Source organism: Schistocerca nitens, chromosome 2, assembly GCF_023898315.1.
Source record: "Schistocerca nitens isolate TAMUIC-IGC-003100 chromosome 2, iqSchNite1.1, whole genome shotgun sequence".
Taxonomy (NCBI): Eukaryota; Metazoa; Arthropoda; class Insecta; order Orthoptera; family Acrididae; genus Schistocerca; species Schistocerca nitens.
The window spans coordinates 198198296-198217774 of record NC_064615.1 but is presented as its reverse complement, the minus strand read 5'-3'; the positions used below and the strand labels follow the sequence as shown (position 1 = coordinate 198217774).

The 19479-nt window shown below is 37.1% G+C and overlaps 1 protein-coding gene across 3 annotated transcripts in view; it reads right to left on the bottom strand.

Annotated features, from left to right (window-relative positions):
- Positions 1–1743: 1743 nt before the first annotated feature.
- The window catches only part of LOC126234321 (sialin-like), a 283631-nt gene continuing 265895 nt past the window's right edge, over positions 1744–19479 (bottom strand). For all 3 annotated transcript variants that reach the window (XM_049943006.1, XM_049943007.1, XM_049943008.1), the window contains one exon: positions 1744–2749. In XM_049943006.1, coding sequence (XP_049798963.1) covers positions 1961–2749 — 789 coding nt within the window. In that variant the 3' untranslated portion in view covers positions 1744–1960. The remainder of the gene's footprint in view (positions 2750–19479) is intronic.

The following is a 19479-nucleotide window of genomic DNA, read 5'->3' as shown; positions in this document are numbered from 1 at the left end:
GTTGAAACTAAGAAGTCAACATGAGATTTAACATTTAGTGAAAATCCTATGCCGCAATGTTATTAAAATACTTTTAAAAAGTGTATAATTTACAATATCTTTCTGTGTGAAAAAGTTAAAGTGCTGTGTCAATTTTACTAAGAATAGGTGTGGCTACTGATACAATGTTTGTAGCTCAGAATGAAACAGGTTGTATATAATCCAATAAAATGTCTTTAAAGTTCTTGATGTCAGTAGAAACAGTGGACGGGCGGGCACGTCCGCGCTCAGCAGTTGGGGCTCCTCTCGGATGTTAATGGGAAACCTTTTAAACACAGGTGAGACCTGAAGAAGTGCACATTAAAGAACTGTGAGTCACTCCATAACAAATGACATGTTCTACAATCAGTATGAAGTAGGTTTTAAACAGTGAAGGAAAAAAAGTTATTTTATTTACACATTTAGTCATGAGTTACTTAGTAAAAAAGATAAGAAACTGAGGGCACTGGACCAGAATGAAAGATAAATTTGAACAGTTGCACATTCCATTCTTTTTTCTTCGTAGTTTTTAAACAGTGAACCATGGTCATGCTTCAGAAACAGCAGATCAGTAATAAACTGTCACATTGTTCAAATAATTTCTAAACATAATACACTAAATTCACCTGTATCAAGATAACCATCTGGAATTCAATGGACTTTTCAGGTAGAGAAGATCACTGCAGTGGCCCCATATCACCATCTTGGACACAGAAATGAATATTATTTCATTTATCTTTTCTTAAATCTCTGCCCCATTTACAATTAAACATGCAACAGCTCCATCAGAGATCTCTTCTGTGTGTGCCTCTTGACAACTTGAGGCCCCTGTTATTCAGTGAGTAAATACCTACATTCAGCCAGAGCTTTCCTACATGTGAAAGTTAGCCTACTAATTTCATACTGCTTTATCTGTGACAACAACACAATTAGTGTCTCGTGACACATTTAGCATATTTTCTCTCAATAATGTCTTGTGGAATAATTTTCTGGCATAAATCACTACTTTTCTGATTGCACAAAAGTGAGCAGTAACAATATTACATGGTGTCCACGAGCAGTTGTCATGCAGGTAGCTCTTCACAGATTTAGGCATTTAACTGTAGTGTCACACTACATATGTTCATTAATATCTATAACAGTTTGAGAACAGTGATGTCCCTGCCTACAACACTAGAGAAAAAAAAATGACCTCTAATACCCACTATTAAAGCTGTCAGTGACTCAGAACGGAGTTCAATATTTGTCAACAAATATTTTTTTTATAATTTGCCCAATAACATAAAAATGTTTGGCAGGTAGCAAAGCAGATTTTAAATCTAACCTAAAATCATTTTGTGCCGAACAACTCCTATTCTGTGGAAAAATTCCTCTTTTGAAAGTGGTAGCCTAGTTTTTAAGTGTAGTTGCGTGAGAAGGACTACAAAATAATGTGTTCATTAATGTCAATACTAATCATATACAGATATCCTGTAAACGGACCCATTCCACATCAATTCGATAAAAGAATTGTAACTGGATGCTGATGTAAACAGCATTAATGTGCAGAGGTCTTCACCACAATTCTACTATTCTAAATGGAGAATTTAAACTGTATCAGTGATTATTGCAATCAGCTTACACTTTCAAGGATAAGACCAACATAATGACAACAGTTTTATTATTACATAAAAAATCACTGTCACAATGCAACTGTCACTTTACTGAAAATGATAATGAGTACATTTTCGAATACATATCAAGTAAGGTTAACATTACAGTCCAGCATTATTTTTACTTGGATACTATTTAATTGCTGCAGAGGAATAAAATGTTTCTCATTTTCTTTTGCAATTATGCCCACAAATAATCCAAGAAAATGTGCAGTATCAATATGCCACTTCTCTTTGATGATCCTACAACTTTACTTATTCATATATTTTCACAATCGTCTCTGAGTATATCATGAGTTATGATTACTATCTTTTGTAGGATTAATGGCCCCTTCTGCATAATGATTAATAATTTCACGGGCCTCTTCCGAAAAGCTGTGACAGCTGTTCTGCTCAGAGGAGGTGTAATTGTTGGCCTGATCTTTTAGAACACTGTTGCTTTCCTGGTCTACATGATTGCTACCTTTTATAGGATTAATGGCCCCTCCTACATAATGATTAATAATTTCACGGGCCTCTTCCGAAAAGCTGTGACAGCTGTTCTGCTCAGAGGAGGTGTAATTGTTGGCCTGATCTTTTAGAACACTGTTGCTTTCCTGGTCTGCATGATTGCTATCTTTTATAGGATTAATGGCCCCTCCTACATAATGATTAATAATTTCACGGGCCTCTTCCGAAAAGCTGTGACAGCTGTTCTGCTCAGAGGAGGTGTAATTGTTGGCTTGATCTTTTAGAACACTGTTGCTTTCCTGGTCTGCATGATTGCTGTCCCGCCCTGCGGAGTTAGAGTTAAGATTAATGGTGTTTTCTATATAATAATTAATAATTTCATGAGCCTCTTCTGAGAAGTTTTCAGTGCTGTCTTGGTCTGTGGAGATATAATTGTTGACCTGTTCTCCTGGGATATAGTTGCTTTCCTCTTCTATGTTGTGAACTCCATTTCTTGTTATGGATTTGCTTTCTCGTGGGTCATTCCAAGGCTGTTCATCAACAGATCCAAATGCGAGGTATAAGAAGTAAGTACCAGCAGAAGTAGCAGCAGCTATGTAGAACACCTTGTCCCACTGTGCCAATGTTTTCTGCAAAAAAAAGTGTTGGTACTGATTACAAGTGCAACTGAATAAAGAAAAATAAATTACAAGATTTCACCTTACTGCTGAAGAAATTTGTATTTCTATTAAAATATGAAGGATTCCTACTTGATCTTGTCTTTCCCCCCCTATTCATTCGTCTACTGACTTCACTACACTATTTCATCTTTCAAAGTTACTCATTCATCTTTTATTGTATTCCAGATTCCGTTAGATACATCAGTCAGATACTGCCTAATGCTCTTTTTGAAACTCAAAACAACCGCTGACAGTTTCCACTTATCGAGAATCCATCTCAATACCCTACACTTCTGTGTATTCTTCCAGTTCAGTCTGCAGTCCATACCCATAACCCTCGAAATGGTTGCAGTTTAAAATCTGGTTTCAAAGTCTCAGTCTTACTATTATATAATCTATTAGAAACCCTCTGCTATCTTCATGTTTCTTATACATATGCAGTCTTCTTTCACAGCCCTTAAACAAGATGTTTACCATGACCGAGTTGTGCTCTGTGCAAAATTTTACCGGTGGCAGAGTTTGGAAAAGTCGCCCAGAACCCCGAGTCAGGGGAGTCTTCTCAGATGGGACGAGAAGGACTTTAGCAAGAAGAATTTGATAGAGCACTGAGAAACCTATGACAAAACAAGAACAGATGACATTGCCACAGAATTACTGAGATTCTTGGGAGAACCAACAATGTGGTGGGTAAGATACATACAGCAAACAAAGTATGCTAAGATTTCAAGAATCTCAATTCAAAAGAAGGCAGTGGCATGAATATTACCAAATCATCAATTGGTAAATCATAGTTTCAAAATACTAACACAAATTATTTAAAGAAGAATGGAAAGACTAGTAATAGTTGACCTTGAAGACCAGTTTGGATTCTGGAGAAATATAGGAACACTTGAAGCAGTACTGACTTTGCAACTTATTACCTTACCTTCTGATGAAGTCACCCTTAGAAGTGACGAAACCTGGTCAACGTATATAGAAAACTTATGCAACCGGTTGGCAGGTTTTTACATATTTTTCAAAAAATTATTATAGAAGTTGGATTTAAAAAAGACAAACCTACCTTTATATCATTTGTAGATTTAGGACAATGCTGACCAGAATACATTCTTTGAAACCAAAGGCAGCAGGAACAATTTACAGAAAATGAAATGTTATTAGTATATATTCTTCTTTTATAAGATGTGAATTGTGATTTATTCGTCTCATAATGTGCAGATGCTAATCATTTGATTATAGTACAGGAGACATGTAAAAAAGTGGAAACATAACTTCACTAGCTTAGTGCCTGCTGCTTTGCTCGCGTTTGTGTAGTAATTACATAAAAAATTAATGTATTGGTAAGCTGTTTCTTTTTTATGCTGACAAATTGTTGTGGTGACTGTTAAATAGCTTTCTTTGATAATTTCACAAATTGCAACACCTTCTAGACTTTTCACACTAATTAAGGCTTCTAAAGCATGGTCTTTTCCGAATGTACTTCTGACCAAGGTTTTTGTTAATCATGCTTTTGCTTTCTTACGGTGACATTTCCATAGAAACTTTCATCCCCTGACACATAAGTGTACATCAGTCTTCATGAATTTAGCTCCTTTTTTTTAGTCTAATGAAATATCTTCTTAAGCATTTTTCATCCCGTTTCATCCCCTTGGGAGCTGAATTTCCAAAAATAGTGAAACATGTATTTTTTTTTTCATTTCTGACAGAAATGCCAAATACAAAATTTTGATAGATTTCGCTTGAAAAAAGGCTTTCATAGTATATAATTCCATAGAACTTTTCACCCCCTATTTCACTCCCTTCGGGGATTAAATTTCCAAAGTTACTGAAAGACAACTTTTTTTATTTCTAAATAAGAAGTCAAAACCAGTTTTCAAAGATGGATCTTTAACAATGCTTTAATAGTTATTTAATAATGATTTATTTTCAAAAGACTTTCTCTCACTATTTTACCCCCTTAGTGGTCAAATTTCCAGAAATGCTGAAAAACATATTTATTTATTTCTGACTGAGAAACCAAATACCAATTTACACAGCCCTAGCTTCAAAATTGTCATATTTGCGACACATTTTTCAAAAAACCTTTCATCCCCTGTTTCAACGCCTTTGGGGTGGAATTTCAAAAAATCCCTTCTTAAACAATGCCTACAGTATAAGATCAACAACATCCTCTGCAAATTTCAAGTTTCCATCCTTATTAGTTTGGGCTGGGAGATGATGAGTCAGTGAGTCAGTCAGTCAGTCAGGACATTGGCTTCTATATAAGGAGACTGATATGACACTATAGTTTTGGTGAAAAGATAGCGACATTTACACAACAAAACTATTGATAAACTACCTCCTCTTCAAATATTTCATTCATCCTTCAATAAATCTTTAACTGAGTAATAGCACTGAAGTTTATAATCATGTAGCTCCACTTTCCCTCCTCCCTCCCAGTGAATCTAGTTTCATACTCAGAATGTTCTTGCCTGTTAGTTTGGTGTTAATGTTCACAGAGTCCGAGCACATATGTTTAAATGATGAGAAGGGAGCACACAATTAGCTTTATTTCTCATATTATAACAGTGATTAAAACAGTTTCCCTTGAATAATTATTAGTTACTATGTTAAAAGATGATAAGATCATAGATATATAGGGAGGTAACTGTTAATTATTGCAGGTCTTTAAATAGTGGGTGACGTGGTTCTAATGATTCTTTTATCTAGTTTCAGTAAGCATAATATGTTGCCCGAATTTCTTCAAACAACTATACTGACCACGCCACCAACCAACCACTGCCAATACACACAATTCAACAGTGGGCACCCCTTCCACACCAAAAAACCCCTCCCACACAGCCTGGCCACCCGGGGACGGCATATCTGCAGTGACAAGAACTACCTTGCCTAGTATGCGGAAGGTCTCACAGAGACCTTCACAGCCAGGCTCTATTTCCCAGCCCTTGCCCACGAACAATTTCCCATTCCATATTTTCACACAACCCCAATCCTCCCAACACTCCCCAGAACCAGGGAGTACCCCTTTTGTCACTCAATACCACCCCAAACTGGAGCAACTGAACCACATCCTTCATCAGGGCTTTGATTACCTATCACCATGCCCTGAAATGAGGGACACCCTACCCATGATTGTACCCACCCTCCTAACGTGGTGATGCGTCAGCCACCCAATCCCCACAGCAAGCTAGTCCATCCCTATGCCACTTCCAATCCGAGCCCCTTGGCACAGGGATCATATCCCTGTGGAAGACCCAGGTGCAAGACCTGCCCAATGCACCCATCCAGCACTTACCTATTCCAGTCCTATCAGAGGCTTATATTACCCCATCTGGGGTCAGGCCACCTGTGAAAGCAGCCATGTCATATACTACCTCTGCTGCAACCATTCCACAGCTTTTTATATTGGTATGATTACCAACTGGCTGCCCACAAAAATGAAAGCTAACTGTCAAACTGTGACCAAAAGCCAGCATGCAGATTTTCTGAATTTTGCAGATGGAAGTTATCCTTACAAAACATTCTTCGCCCCAGAAATTACCGTGGTCTCAACCTACCATTCCATACTGTCTCCACACCCTCCACCCAACAATTTCCCTCCCCCGTCTTGTCCTATCATATCACATCCTCCCAATTCAAGTGCCCACACCCTCATTGTGAGCTGCTCTCTGCCAAGGCACCCACCAGTCTACTCCCATCCTTCAACACTCCCCCCTTCTCCCTCAGCCTCCCAATGCTGCACCTGGCAGCTTCATCCTACTGCCTTGTAGTCACTGCACGCTGCATGAGATAGCGCTCTACTTTCCCCTCTGCCCCCCCCCCCCTCCTACCATGCTATTCCTCCTCCCTTCCCTACACTACAGTTGCAAACTGCTCAGTGTGGCGAAAGATAGTGAACATGTGTGCATGAGGAGTGCCTGCCTGTGTGAATTTGTGTGCTTGTTTTCTTTTCTTTTCTGAAGAAGGCTTTAGCCGAAAGCTCCGTGTGTAACAGTCTTTTTGTTGTGCCTGTCTGAAACTCAACATGTCATCTTTACAGTGAGTAGCAATCTATCCTTATCATAACTGTTGATATTCCAACCTGGAATTTTCACTGTTTTGTACATTATAACGGATTGGAAGCAGCTATGGTTGCAAATTTCCTTGTTATTGGCACTGGCTAATATTTGCATTGCAAATGCAAAGAAACAAAATTTGTTTAGTAAATACTCAGCTTGTTTAGTCCATTTTAAATTATTATCTGTGTTTAATCTTAAAAAATTTCTTGGGCTCTACTTCTAGATATTGATTTTTTACGATATATTTCAGTTTCCTTGGGTTTTGGCTGTTTATTCTGAAATGGGTGATGTAGGTTTTTGGGATGTTCTCTGTTAATCCATTGAGCTGAAAACATGGTTCTAATGATTTAGTGTATTGGTGGTGTAGACAGGGGTGCTTTCTGACTCATGGTATTCAATAAAATGTATCATTTGGAAATAAAACTGATGGGCATTTACATTAATGCACAAATGATAAATGCAGAACAAAAGCAAAATAGTTCCTGTAATGAAGCCCTGTGGGATTCATAGGAGTAACTTTGTAGTCACTGGCATGAAGAAAGTCCCATTTTTTCAATAAATTCATTGTTCAAACTAACATCCTTTAAACAATTTAATTATAACTCGAAATTTTGAGCCTGAAATTGGAGAAAATGAGAAGGTTCATGTCAATTTATTATACCAAAATATTACCAGGTTTAAAAATAGAATTAACATATCTCTGATCTGCACCCTACTAATTATGTAGGTAAAAAATGTATTTCTGAAAACCATTCCACCACAGAAAGAGGAATGCTGAGTATGAATGGGTATAGGTTAGGATGGTAGTTCAGGTACCGAGAAAAGATAAACTGGCACATAGGCTAGGAAATAATACAAAACTGACAGAACATCATCTGCACAGGAGTTGAACAGATACATTCTGAGAATTACAAGCAAATGTCTTATTATTGTAAACTAATAAAAGAAAAGTACAGGGTTATTACAAATGATTGAAGCGATTTCACAGCTCTACAATAACTTTATTATTTGAGATATTTTCACAATGCTTTGCACACACATACAAAAACTTAAAAAGTTTTTTTAGGCATTCACAAATGTTCGATATGTGCCCCTTTAGTGATTCGGCAGACATCAAGCCGATAATCAAGTTCCTCCCACACTCGGCGCAGCATGTCCCCATCAATGAGTTCGAAAGCATCGTTGATGCGAGCTCGCAGTTCTGGCACGTTTCTTGGTAAAGGAGGTTTAAACACTGAATCTTTCACATAACCCCACAGAAAGAAATCGCATGGGGTTAAGTCGGGAGAGCGTGGAGGCCATGACATGAATTGCTGATCATGATCTCCACCACGACCGATCCAGCGGTTTTCCAATCTCCAGTTTAAGAAATGCCGAACATCATGGTGGAAGTGCGGTGGAGCACCATCCTGTTGAAAGATGAAGTCGGCGCTGTCGGTCTCCAGTTGTGGCATGAGCCAATTTTCCAGCATGTCCAGATACATGTGTCCTGTAACGTTTTTTTCGCAGAAGAAAAAGGGGCCGTAAACTTTAAACCGTGAGATTGCACAAAACACGTTAACTTTTGGTGAATTGCGAATTTACTGCACGAATGCATGAGGATTCTCTACCGCCCCGATTCGCACATTGTGTCTGTTCACTTCACCATTAAGATAAAACGTTGCTTCATCACTGAAAACAAGTTTTGCACTGAACGCATCCTCTTCCATGAGCTGTTGCAACCGCGCTGAAAATTCAAAGCGTTTGACTTTGTCATCGGGTGTCAGGGCTTGTAGCAATTGTAAACGGTAAGGCTTCTGCTTTAGCCTTTTCCGTAAGATTTTCCAAACCGTCGGCTGTGGTACGCGGCTCCCTGCTTGCTTTATTCATCGACTTCCGCGGGCTACGCGTGAAACTTGCCCGCACGCGTTCAACTGTTTCTTCGCTCACTGCAGGCCGACCCGTTGATTTCCCCTTACAGAGGCATCCAGAAGCTTTAAACTGCGCATACCATCGCCGAATGGAGTTAGCAGTTGGTGGATCTTTGTTGAACTTCGTCTTGAAGTGTCGTTGCACTGTTATGACTGACTGATGTGAGTGCATTTCAAGCATGACATACGCTTTCTCGGCTCCTCTCGCCATTTTGTCTCACTGCGCTCTCGAGCGCTCTGGCGGCAGAAACCTGAAGTGCGGCTTCAGCCGAACAAAACTTTATGAGTTTTTCTATGTATCTGTAGTGTGTAGTGACCATATGTCAATGAATGGAGCTACAGTGAATTTATGAAATCGCTTCAATCATTTGTAATAGCCCTGTACAGTAACTATATACACAAATTACAACCTTTAAACAATGGAAAATCCAGGGTGGAATAATAACAATATCATGGAAATGACAGATTGCTACTCAACACCATTTCCAAACTCCAGAAAAGAACCATAAGAATAATAACCAAAATTACTAGTCGAGCTCATTCTAAAGATCTGTTCAAAACACTGGCGATTTTAACTGTTCCATGTGAATACATTTACCAGTCAGTTGTACACATCAAAAATAACATTGGTAATTACTGCACAAACAGCTCTGCCCATTACCATGCAACAAAAGATAGACTCAACTAACTTTTACCAAGAAAATATAAACATAAAACTCAAAACTGCATTTTCTACCAAGGAATAAAACAGTATGATAAATTACCAAAAGAGATTAAAGAAATTGCAAAAATACAGTTATTTAAAAAGGCAGCTAAAAAGTACCTACTATCCAATACATTTTATACAGGGTGTTTATAAATGAATATTGGGGTTTTAATGCCTTATGATATTTATTATATTAAACTTACAGTTATAAATGATATGTCAAATGAAAGAGCAACTCAAACAGTTTCACCAAGAACCTTATAAATGTTCAATGTGAGCACGATTTGTCACACGGCACACATCAAGTCTATAGCTGATATCTTCTCAAATGCTGATAGTGTGTCTTCAGTGATTGTAGCAACAGCTGCTTCAATCCGGTTTCTTAATTCATGGAAGTCTGCTGGTAGCAGAGGCATGTACACACGATTCTTGATGAAGTCCCAAAGGAAAAAATCGCATGGCGTTAGGTCGAGTGAACGTGGAGGCCATGCAAAGCAAGCCCTGTCATTGGGCCCCTTGTGGCCTAGCCAGCACTTGGTTACAGGGAAGTTCAACCAATCGCGTACTTCGCTATGCCAGTGAGGTGGTGCATCATCTTGCTGGAAAATGAAGTTCTGTGGCTCATCTTCTTCCAACTGAGGGAAGAGCCATTGCTCTAGTGTATCAAGGTAAGAAGTGTCAGTTACAGTAGGTTCACCAAAAAAGAAAGGCCCATAAACTATCCGCCAGGATACGGCACAAAAAACAGTCACTTTAGGGGAATCTCGTTGCATTTGTACCACCTCTTGAGGATTTTCTGAGCCCCAGATGCACACATTGTGAGTGTTAACATGTCCACTAAGGTGACAGGTCGATTCATCACTGAAGACAACATTATCCAGAAAATCTTCATCATCATGAAACAACATTTCGTTTGCAAAGTTGGCACGTAATCCATGGTCTGCTGGCTTTAGAGCCTGTAATAACTGTAAACGGTACGGACGTAGTTGTATGTGTTTTCTTAAAACTTTCCAAACAGTCAACACAGGAACTTGTAATTCATGACTAGCCTTCTGGACTGATTTCTTTGGGGTACGACTGAACGACTCTCTCACTCGCTCAACAGTCTCTTCACTAACTCTTGGTCGTCCTGTGCTCTTCCCTTTACAAAGGCAGTTGGTATCTTCAAATTGATGATACCGTCTACAAATGTTATTATCACTTGGAGGATCACAACCGAACTTCAGCCGGAATGCACATTGCACAGTAACTACAAATTCGGTGTTTGCGCTGCGCATTTGCACTGGTGCCAAACACAACTGTTTGAGTTGCTCTTTCATTTGACATATCATTTATAACTGTAAGTTTAATATAATAAATATTATAAAGCGTTAAAACCCCAATATTTATTTATAAACAGCCTATACATTGAAGTATTACTTACATAAAACAAAGTAGGGGTTTGATAAACAAAATGTTGTACAAATAAATAATAATAATAATGATTATAAAGCATCCAACATTCCACATAACACCTTAACTTTATGTTTTTTTTCCCTTCTTTTTTCCTTTCTAGGAATACTTACCCCCAAGCTATGCACAGCACAATACTAACACCTCTTCTTCTTTCTGAGCTCAACATCTCACTCATTATGGAGGGATGCTGACTCAGTTTTTCAGGATAGCAAATGGGAAGTTGTGGTACAGAAAATGGCCCACAGATCATCAATGTGTGTGTGTGTGTGTGTGTGTGTGTGTGTGTAGTGAGTGAATTGTTATGAAACAATGTATGTACAGTGTGCAGTGACCGATAGTGAGATATGAGTGAACAGTGTGGCATTACATTATTTAATACATTATTTGTAAAAAAAAAAAAAAAAGCATTGCATAGCAGTAGTAAATCTAATGATTGTCTCTAACTAGAAGTCTATAAATATATGTCTCTACGAATTAGCTTATTTTAAATTGGTCTAAACTGAGTTGCTGACTAGCACAACAAAAGACTTGTCTTTTTGTTGTGCCGGCCTGCAACTCAATATCTCCACTACATACTGCATAGCTATCTATCCTTTTCATAATATAAAATCAAACTTCAGAACCATGGCTTAGATATTACTGCGCTGGACAGCCTTCTGAATACTGTGCCACATTAGTGAAATTTTGTCATTAAAACCAATACTCCTAAGTGTGAACAAGCCAGAATTAGCAATGTTTTAAATGTATCATGCAACTGAATAGTGTATTAACAGGACTCAAATGTCAGTTTTATGTCAGACAGTACTTGCCTTGTGAACCTGGAGTTGATGTCCAGTTTGGATTCCCTGCCAGTAACATTCCTATAGAGCCTTAAAGGTCATAAATAAAAATTTCTGGTAACTTTGATTTTTAATTACTGGCAATTATATATTCAACTGATTTTCAGATACTAATATGGAAATATGTGCAGATATGGAATGGAATAGTCACATAGACTCAGTCATAAAAAAGACAGGCGACAAACTTCGGAAGATTCAATTGGTCCACAAGAGGATTGCTTACAGAACATTCACATGACTCATCTTAGAATATTGCTCAAGTCTGTGGGCCTATACCACACAAGATTAGCAAGGGTATTGAACATATACAAAAAATTGCAACATGAATGGTTTGTTTGATCCACAGGATGATTTCATAGCGATACTGGAAAAACTGAACTGGAATCAATTGGAAAATGCAAAATAACCAATGAAAGTCAACATACAAAGTTTGAAGAACCATCTTTCAGTGAGAAATCTAGGAATATACTACAACCCCTACATACTTGTTCTGTAGGGATTGTATAGAAAACACTACACTAGTTATAGTACTGCAGAGGCAATTAAGTAATTGTTCTTCCTGTACTACATATGTCAATGGTTATTAGAGATGGAGCACAAACTCAGATTGTTTCAGCAATGGGGAAGGAAATGCGCCATGACCTTTCAAAGGAATCATCCCAGCATTTGCCTGGAGTGATTTAGGTACGTCACTGAAAACCTAAATCTGGCTAGCCGGATGCGGATTTGAACTGTTGTCCTCCCGAATGCAATTCCAGGCTGCAAACCATTGCGCCGATTCACTCATGGCCCAGGAATAGGCCTTAATAAGTGATACAATGGGAAGTACCCTCTGCCATGCAGTTCACAATTGAGTCAATACATATGAAGTGATCCAGTGATAGTTTCTTGGCCATTTTGAAATATTTTAATTTTTTTTATATGTGATTGCCCTAGAATTGAGAAGTTCAAAACAGTTTTTAAAATAATTTATCTTGCACCTTTACTGGATGGCGGCCATTATTATTTGTAGGCACCCGACGATTTTCCAGTCTGGAGACATTAGCAAAAATTTGAATCTCTCTGCACTGGGTTGAGTTCCAACATTGCAATTGACATGATTGTTTTTAGAAAAGTGTCCTCTGCAACACTGTCTATTACACAAAATACCCTAAATTCAAAAATAAACAGTCAAAATGACCCCCAAAGTATGGTATCCAAATTTTCAAAAATCCACTTTTTAGCCCGAAAGTTACAAACAAGGAGTGATTTATGAGAGTCTATTTTTTCCTATAGTTAGATATCATACACTACTAGCCTCATATAGAGCAAGAACACTTACTAATGTTTCCTTAATCTTTTATGAATTTTTCAAATTTGAAAATTTTCATTTTTTTTTTTTAAGTTTGGGGTTAGTTATCTCAGGTGGGACTGAATATAAAATATTAATTTTGCACAGTTTGTACACTTATATGATAGCAATGTACTGTAGAAATTTCAACATTGATATCTGATTGTGAACAAAGATATAAATTTTTGAAAATGAGGAAATAATTCACATTACTCTACAATTGATCTTATGGCTGTTGCCTATTTAAATGGTTTATGTTTCACTGTAATAAAATTTAATTGTGACATATATTTAGTTAACACTATCACCCAATATTCATTTAGTTTATTTATTTTTAATAATGCAATATTAAACAATAGGAGCTTTCGCTTTTGTTCTGTAGTAATAAAAATGCCCATTTATGTTTAGGTTTACTGTCAATAAAGAAGTACATTATTGCTGGGTGTGGCATTGTAGAAGTACATTATTGCTGGGTGTGGCATTCTTGTAGTCAGTCTGTTCTGAAACCTCTGTTAGTGGATGTAAATACTTCATCGAGAGTGTAGAATGTGTTATGTGCTTTGTTCTGTGTGTAATTTGTAATTAATTTTGAGAGATTAACTGGACTGCAATAACATGGAAGAACAGTGCTCTGTTGGACACGTAGCAAGTGAAGTGTGTCACAAAACAGTTTACAGTTCAGTTTCAAAAAACTTGAAAAATGTCAATGACTTTGATGAAGTTAGACAAACTTTGTTTAATTTTCAAGTAAGTTCTTCTGTAACATCAGTGTGTGAGTATCATGAGAAGAAATATATTCTGAAGTACAACCACATCTTTGGAAGAGAGTGCTGTGATCCGCTTGAATTTCATTAAAAGCTTTTTACTATAGGTTTGAGGGAAATAAAACTTGAATATTTGTCCTTGTTATGCAAGAGTGAAACAGCTTTCCAAGTGAAACGTAATTTGATTCCTGGAAATTCTCTCTGCCCAAATTGTTACTCAAAAATATTTGTTGTGAATCCAGAAGCATGTAAACTTGTTAATGAAGTTTATATTCCTGATGAGGAAGCTGTCAGCATATTGGATTTTGCTTGTTCTAAGTTAACATATCTCCTGCTTTGAAAATAGTAAAATTAAGTAGCAGAAAAAGAAAAGCAGCTATTGAAAATAAGGTACAATAAATTTCAGACAAAATTAGAAAAGACTTGGAATCATGCTTTGATAATACAGATACCAACATTATTTCTAAAGAAGAAGAAAACCTACCACCAGCATCATCTGACACTGAATATTTGAGCTTAATAGAGAAATTAAAAAAATTAAATGTTGAGTGACATCTAAAGAGGAAAAAGTTAAAAATTTTAGGTTTGCTCCCTGACTCATAGTCAAGAGAAAAAATTGTTCATGAATTCAATGTTTTTCATTGTTAGGTTAAACTAACCCGAAAATTAGTGAAAGAGCAAGGCATTCTTCCAGTTTTAGGAAAGAAGAAATTAGTAGGTATAAGTGAAGAAACAAAAAGATCCAGCAGTTTTTTGAAGATGATGAAAACAGTAGAATGTGCCCAGGTTGCGAATAGTGAAAGAGTTGTTATAAATGGAGTTAAAGTAACAAAAGCAGAAACGACTAGTGCTGTCAAATTTAAATGAACTTTATGTAGCTTTCAAAAGTTCTCATCCTGAATGCAAAATTGAAAGGTCAAAATTTTGTGACCTCCGCCCTAAGTGGTGTATTTTGGCTGGATCCTCAGGGGCACATTCTGTATGTGTTTGTTCATATCATCCAAATGTCAAACTGATGATTGCGGGTGCAAAACTCAGTGATCTTAACTACAAAGAGTTACTAGATTTAATGGTCTATGACACTAACAGTTATGACTGCATGATGAGTTTTTGTAATAAATGCCCTGGTAAGGAAATCGTTATTGAATTGTTTCACGATTATGATGAAGAAATGCCAGACAGTATTACCTTCAAACAGTGGGTCACAATTGACAGGGCAGAAATGATAACAGTAGTTAAATCTCAGGAAGAGCACATGGAATCTTTAATTGATAACTTACAAAAACTCAAAAGTCACCACTATGTTTCTAAAATTCCAAAGTAAGTTTTTGAAGGACAAAACTGAATGTATAGTGCTAGCTGATTTTGCAGAAAATTTTACATTTGTGATTCAGGATGCAATACAAGGATACCACTGGGTCAATGACCAGGCAACAGTGCATCCATTTATCCTTTACTTTAAAAATGAGGAATATGAAATTTGCAGTTCTTTAATTTGCATTCTAAGTGACTACTTAGAGCACAACACTTTGACTGTACATGTGTTTCAAAAGTATGCAATAAATTACATAAAAGAAAATTTTCCCACGGTTGAGAAGCTGATATACTTTTCAGATGGAAGTGGTATTCTGTATGAGAACAAAAAGAATTTTTCAAATCTGTGCAGCCACAAAGTAGATTTTGGGTTGGAGGCTGAATGGTACTTATTTGGATCTTGCCATGGTAAAAATGCATGTGATGGAATAGGAGGTACAACAAAACATGAAGTAAGTAAACTGACATTACCTATTTTCTGATCAAGAAAGAAGAAGTGGTTCTGCATATGAAAACAACACTTCAAACCAGATTTGAAAACTGTATAGCAATAAAAGGAACAACTTAGTTCGATGCTATGTAACATCAGAAAACGAAATTTATGAGGATCATTGTGTCAGTAAAATTACATCGCTGTCTTGAACGCTGAATGACATAGTGATGTGTGTATGATGGACAGTGGTGGCTTGCAGAGGTTGAAAGAATAAGTTGAAAACAATGATGTTTTTGTGCACTTTTACCACCCTGCTGGACCAAGAACATCATTCAAGAAATCTACTAGTGTCAAAGTTTGGATACCAATGAAAAATGTTTTAAGGAAACTCTCAGTGCTTGAACTTACCACAGCAAATGGGATATCTTATTCTATATCACAGAAGCTGTCTGAAGAAATAAGGTTCTTAACATTCACCACCAGGTTTAGGAACAGTCGCATCTCAAAGGATGTTAATTGAAAATATTTACTGTCAAAATAATATAAATGTTAATTTCAGTGATGTTTCCACTTTTTGTATATAATTCAGTACCTTACTTCAATAATAATTTATTATATCCCGCCAATCACACATGGATAGGCAACAGCCGTAAGATCAGTTGTAGAGTAATGTGAACTATCTCCTCATTTTCAAAAATTCATACCTCTATTCACAGTCAGATATCAATGGTGAAATTTTAACAGTATGTTGCTATCATATAGGTGTACAAACTGTGCAAAAATCTTATTTTTATATACAGTCCCACCTGAGATAACTAACCCCAAACTTTACAAAAAATGAAAATGTTCAAATTTCAAAAATTCATAAAAAATTAAGGAAAAATTTGTAAGTGTTTTTGCTCTATATGAGGCTATGAGTGTATGATATCTAACTATAGGAAAAAAATAGACTCTCATAAATTACTACTTGTTTGTTATTTTTGGGCCTAAAAAGTGGATATTTGAAAATTTGGATAAAAACTTTGGAGGTCATTGTGACTGGTTATTTTTGAATTCAGGGTATTTTGTGTAATAGATGATGTTGTAGAGGACACTTTTCTAATAACAACCATGTGGACTGAAATGTTGTATCTTAACACAGTGCAGAGATATTCATATTTTTGCTAATGTCCCTAAACTGAAACATTGCCACGTGCTTACAGACGAAAATGGCCACAATTCAGTAAAGGTGAAAGGTAAAATTTTTTTAAAAAACTGTTTTGAACTTCTCAATTATAGTGTAATCACATATAAAAAAATTAAAATATTTAAAAATGGTCAAGCAACCAACTTAATTTTTATTGGACCACTTCATTTGGATTAAGTAGTTTCAGAATAGAAAGTACTTGGGTAACATTTCTGTGTTGGTTAAAGTGGAAGTTTGAGTTCACGAAGTAAATGCTAAACACCTATGCACTAATAGTCTGCAAACAGAGATCAAGTGGTTAATCTCTATGCCAGGTCACTTTGGTGAACACATGTAATTATAACACTTAGGGTCAACTGCACCAATGCCGATTAAAAAGCAAGATAACCGAGGGTCCCGTGATCACAGTTAAAACTTAATCGCATTTAAGTTGTCTCTATGCTGCGCCAACGTTAAATGCCGAGTACCAAAACGCGGTTAGCTAATCGAGAGTTTCACCGCAGTTAACTCCACGCGTTACAAAGGAAAGCGCCCATATACATGCAAAGATAATGATATTTGCTGACTGCCTGTGGCAAGGGGGTTGTAACTGCCTTGGTCTGTGGTACTTATGTGCACTTTTCATATTGTTGTCATAATGTGAGCGTTGTTACTGCACTATGGAGAACAAGGAAAGGACGCCGAAATTCAAAGTAGACATACTTTTGGAGTTGATTGCCTCCAATTCAAGTATATTACAGAAAAAAGGATAGTTGCACAGTTAGGGAAAAACTGGATGCATGGGAAAATATAGCAACACAATTTAATTCAACTCCAGGTAAAATTAAATTTTATTTGAATCATAAATCAATAAATATCTGTTACAAATGTAAATTAAAAAAACTATTTTTCATGGTGCTTAGATAAATATTGAATAACAATTCAAGATACACACAACAAAAATGATATCAGCTACTACAAAATATATCCATTTCAGGCGTAACAAAAAGAAGGCCTGAAAGGCTTAAAACATGTTACGAGAATTTGAAGAGGAGGTCGCAGAAGGATTTGGCTGAAGAGAAGGTTCAAGTCTATAAAACAGGAGGAGGGAAGGCAGTACCAGTACCTAAAAAGAGTCCACATGAGGCAAAACTACTGAAAATACTTGGCTCATCATTGAAGCCACTGGAAAATACCTTTGATTTGAATGCACAGTACAGTGTAATGATTCTAAATGTAGATGTAATTAATGATGCAGTGGTTGGCGATGCCTGCAGTACCACAAACAGTAATGAAACTGTAATTGCTGCTAAAGCTGGCGAAAGCCTTATCCCAGCACAGGTTGCTATGGAGAATGTTTAACAACCCTTCTCCAACCTTCAAGTGCAGGAACACAAGAAACACGTAATCGGAGAAGGATGCCACTGAGGCCTAAACCATCTTCCTCCTCTGCACTGGACAGTGTGATGCAGAAGAGGGTGGAAGTACTCCACAGCAGCTGGAAATGATGAAGAGAGAACATATGAAAGAAATGAGAATAAAAAAATCTCAAAAGATTGGCACTAAAAGAAAAATTAAAATAGTGGAAGCGGAAGAATTCTACCGAATGTAATGAAAATGTTTAAAAAACGTTATGGTATTTGTGCACTGTAATAATTTCAAATAAAAATAATTACATATTTTACATGTATTAAGTAACAGTTTACCTCAGTGAAAATGTTCATCAATTATAGGGCGACGAACTGCTCGTCCTGGTAATGTGTCATCACGATATGTTTGTTGACCGGGAGGCATTGGCTCATTATCATCGACATCGGGGTCCCCCTTGCTACATAATAGCCTCAGCAGCCGCATAATTTCCATATCTTCTGGTGGCTCTTCTTGCTTGTGCTCCTTGCAATATTATGCAAGACAGCCATACTTACTATAATTGCCATTGTCTTGTGGATTACACCTCATTCCCATAGATAAAATGGGGACTCTCCTTTTCCACAAACCATATTGTCTCTCCACAGTGTTCCTTGTTGTAATGTGAGACCTATTATATCGGTGCTCTGCCGCACTCAGTGGATTTGAAAGTAGTGTCAATAAGTAAGGTCTGCATGCATAGCCACTATCTTCTAGTAAGTGACCGACTGGTATTTCACCATTTTCAAACTGTGCCCTTCAAGCGCAATTACGAAATATTGTACTATCGTGCACAGAGCAGACCACCAAGCCACAATGTCCCGTATTATTAAATTGTGGTCACTGATTGTTAGACAATTAAAGGAGAAATATGATTTCCTATTGCAGAAAAGTTCTGCATTCTGTGCCCCAGGTGACTGAATCCTTATGTGAGTGCAATCCACTGTACCAATGACTCCAGGAAATCCAGCCAGTATGTTGAAACCATCCCTCACAGAGCATACTTCCGCTCAAGAAGGAAACTTCATGTATTGATGAGACATTGTTGCCATGATTCCTGACACTTCACTTATAATTCTTTGTGCTGTTGTAGAATGTACATTAGCATTGTCACCAATTACTATATTAAATGCTCCAGTTGCGTACGCCCTTAATGTCATCAGAAGTCCATTCATGGGTGAGACCGGATTATTTCGGTAAATTGGAAATTCTAACCTATCATGGATTTGATCCAATAACCACCTCATTGTTTCTTTTGAAAGACGAAACCTCTCTTCAAATTTCCAGTCACCATAATCTTCGAAAGGATTTCCCCTTTCCAC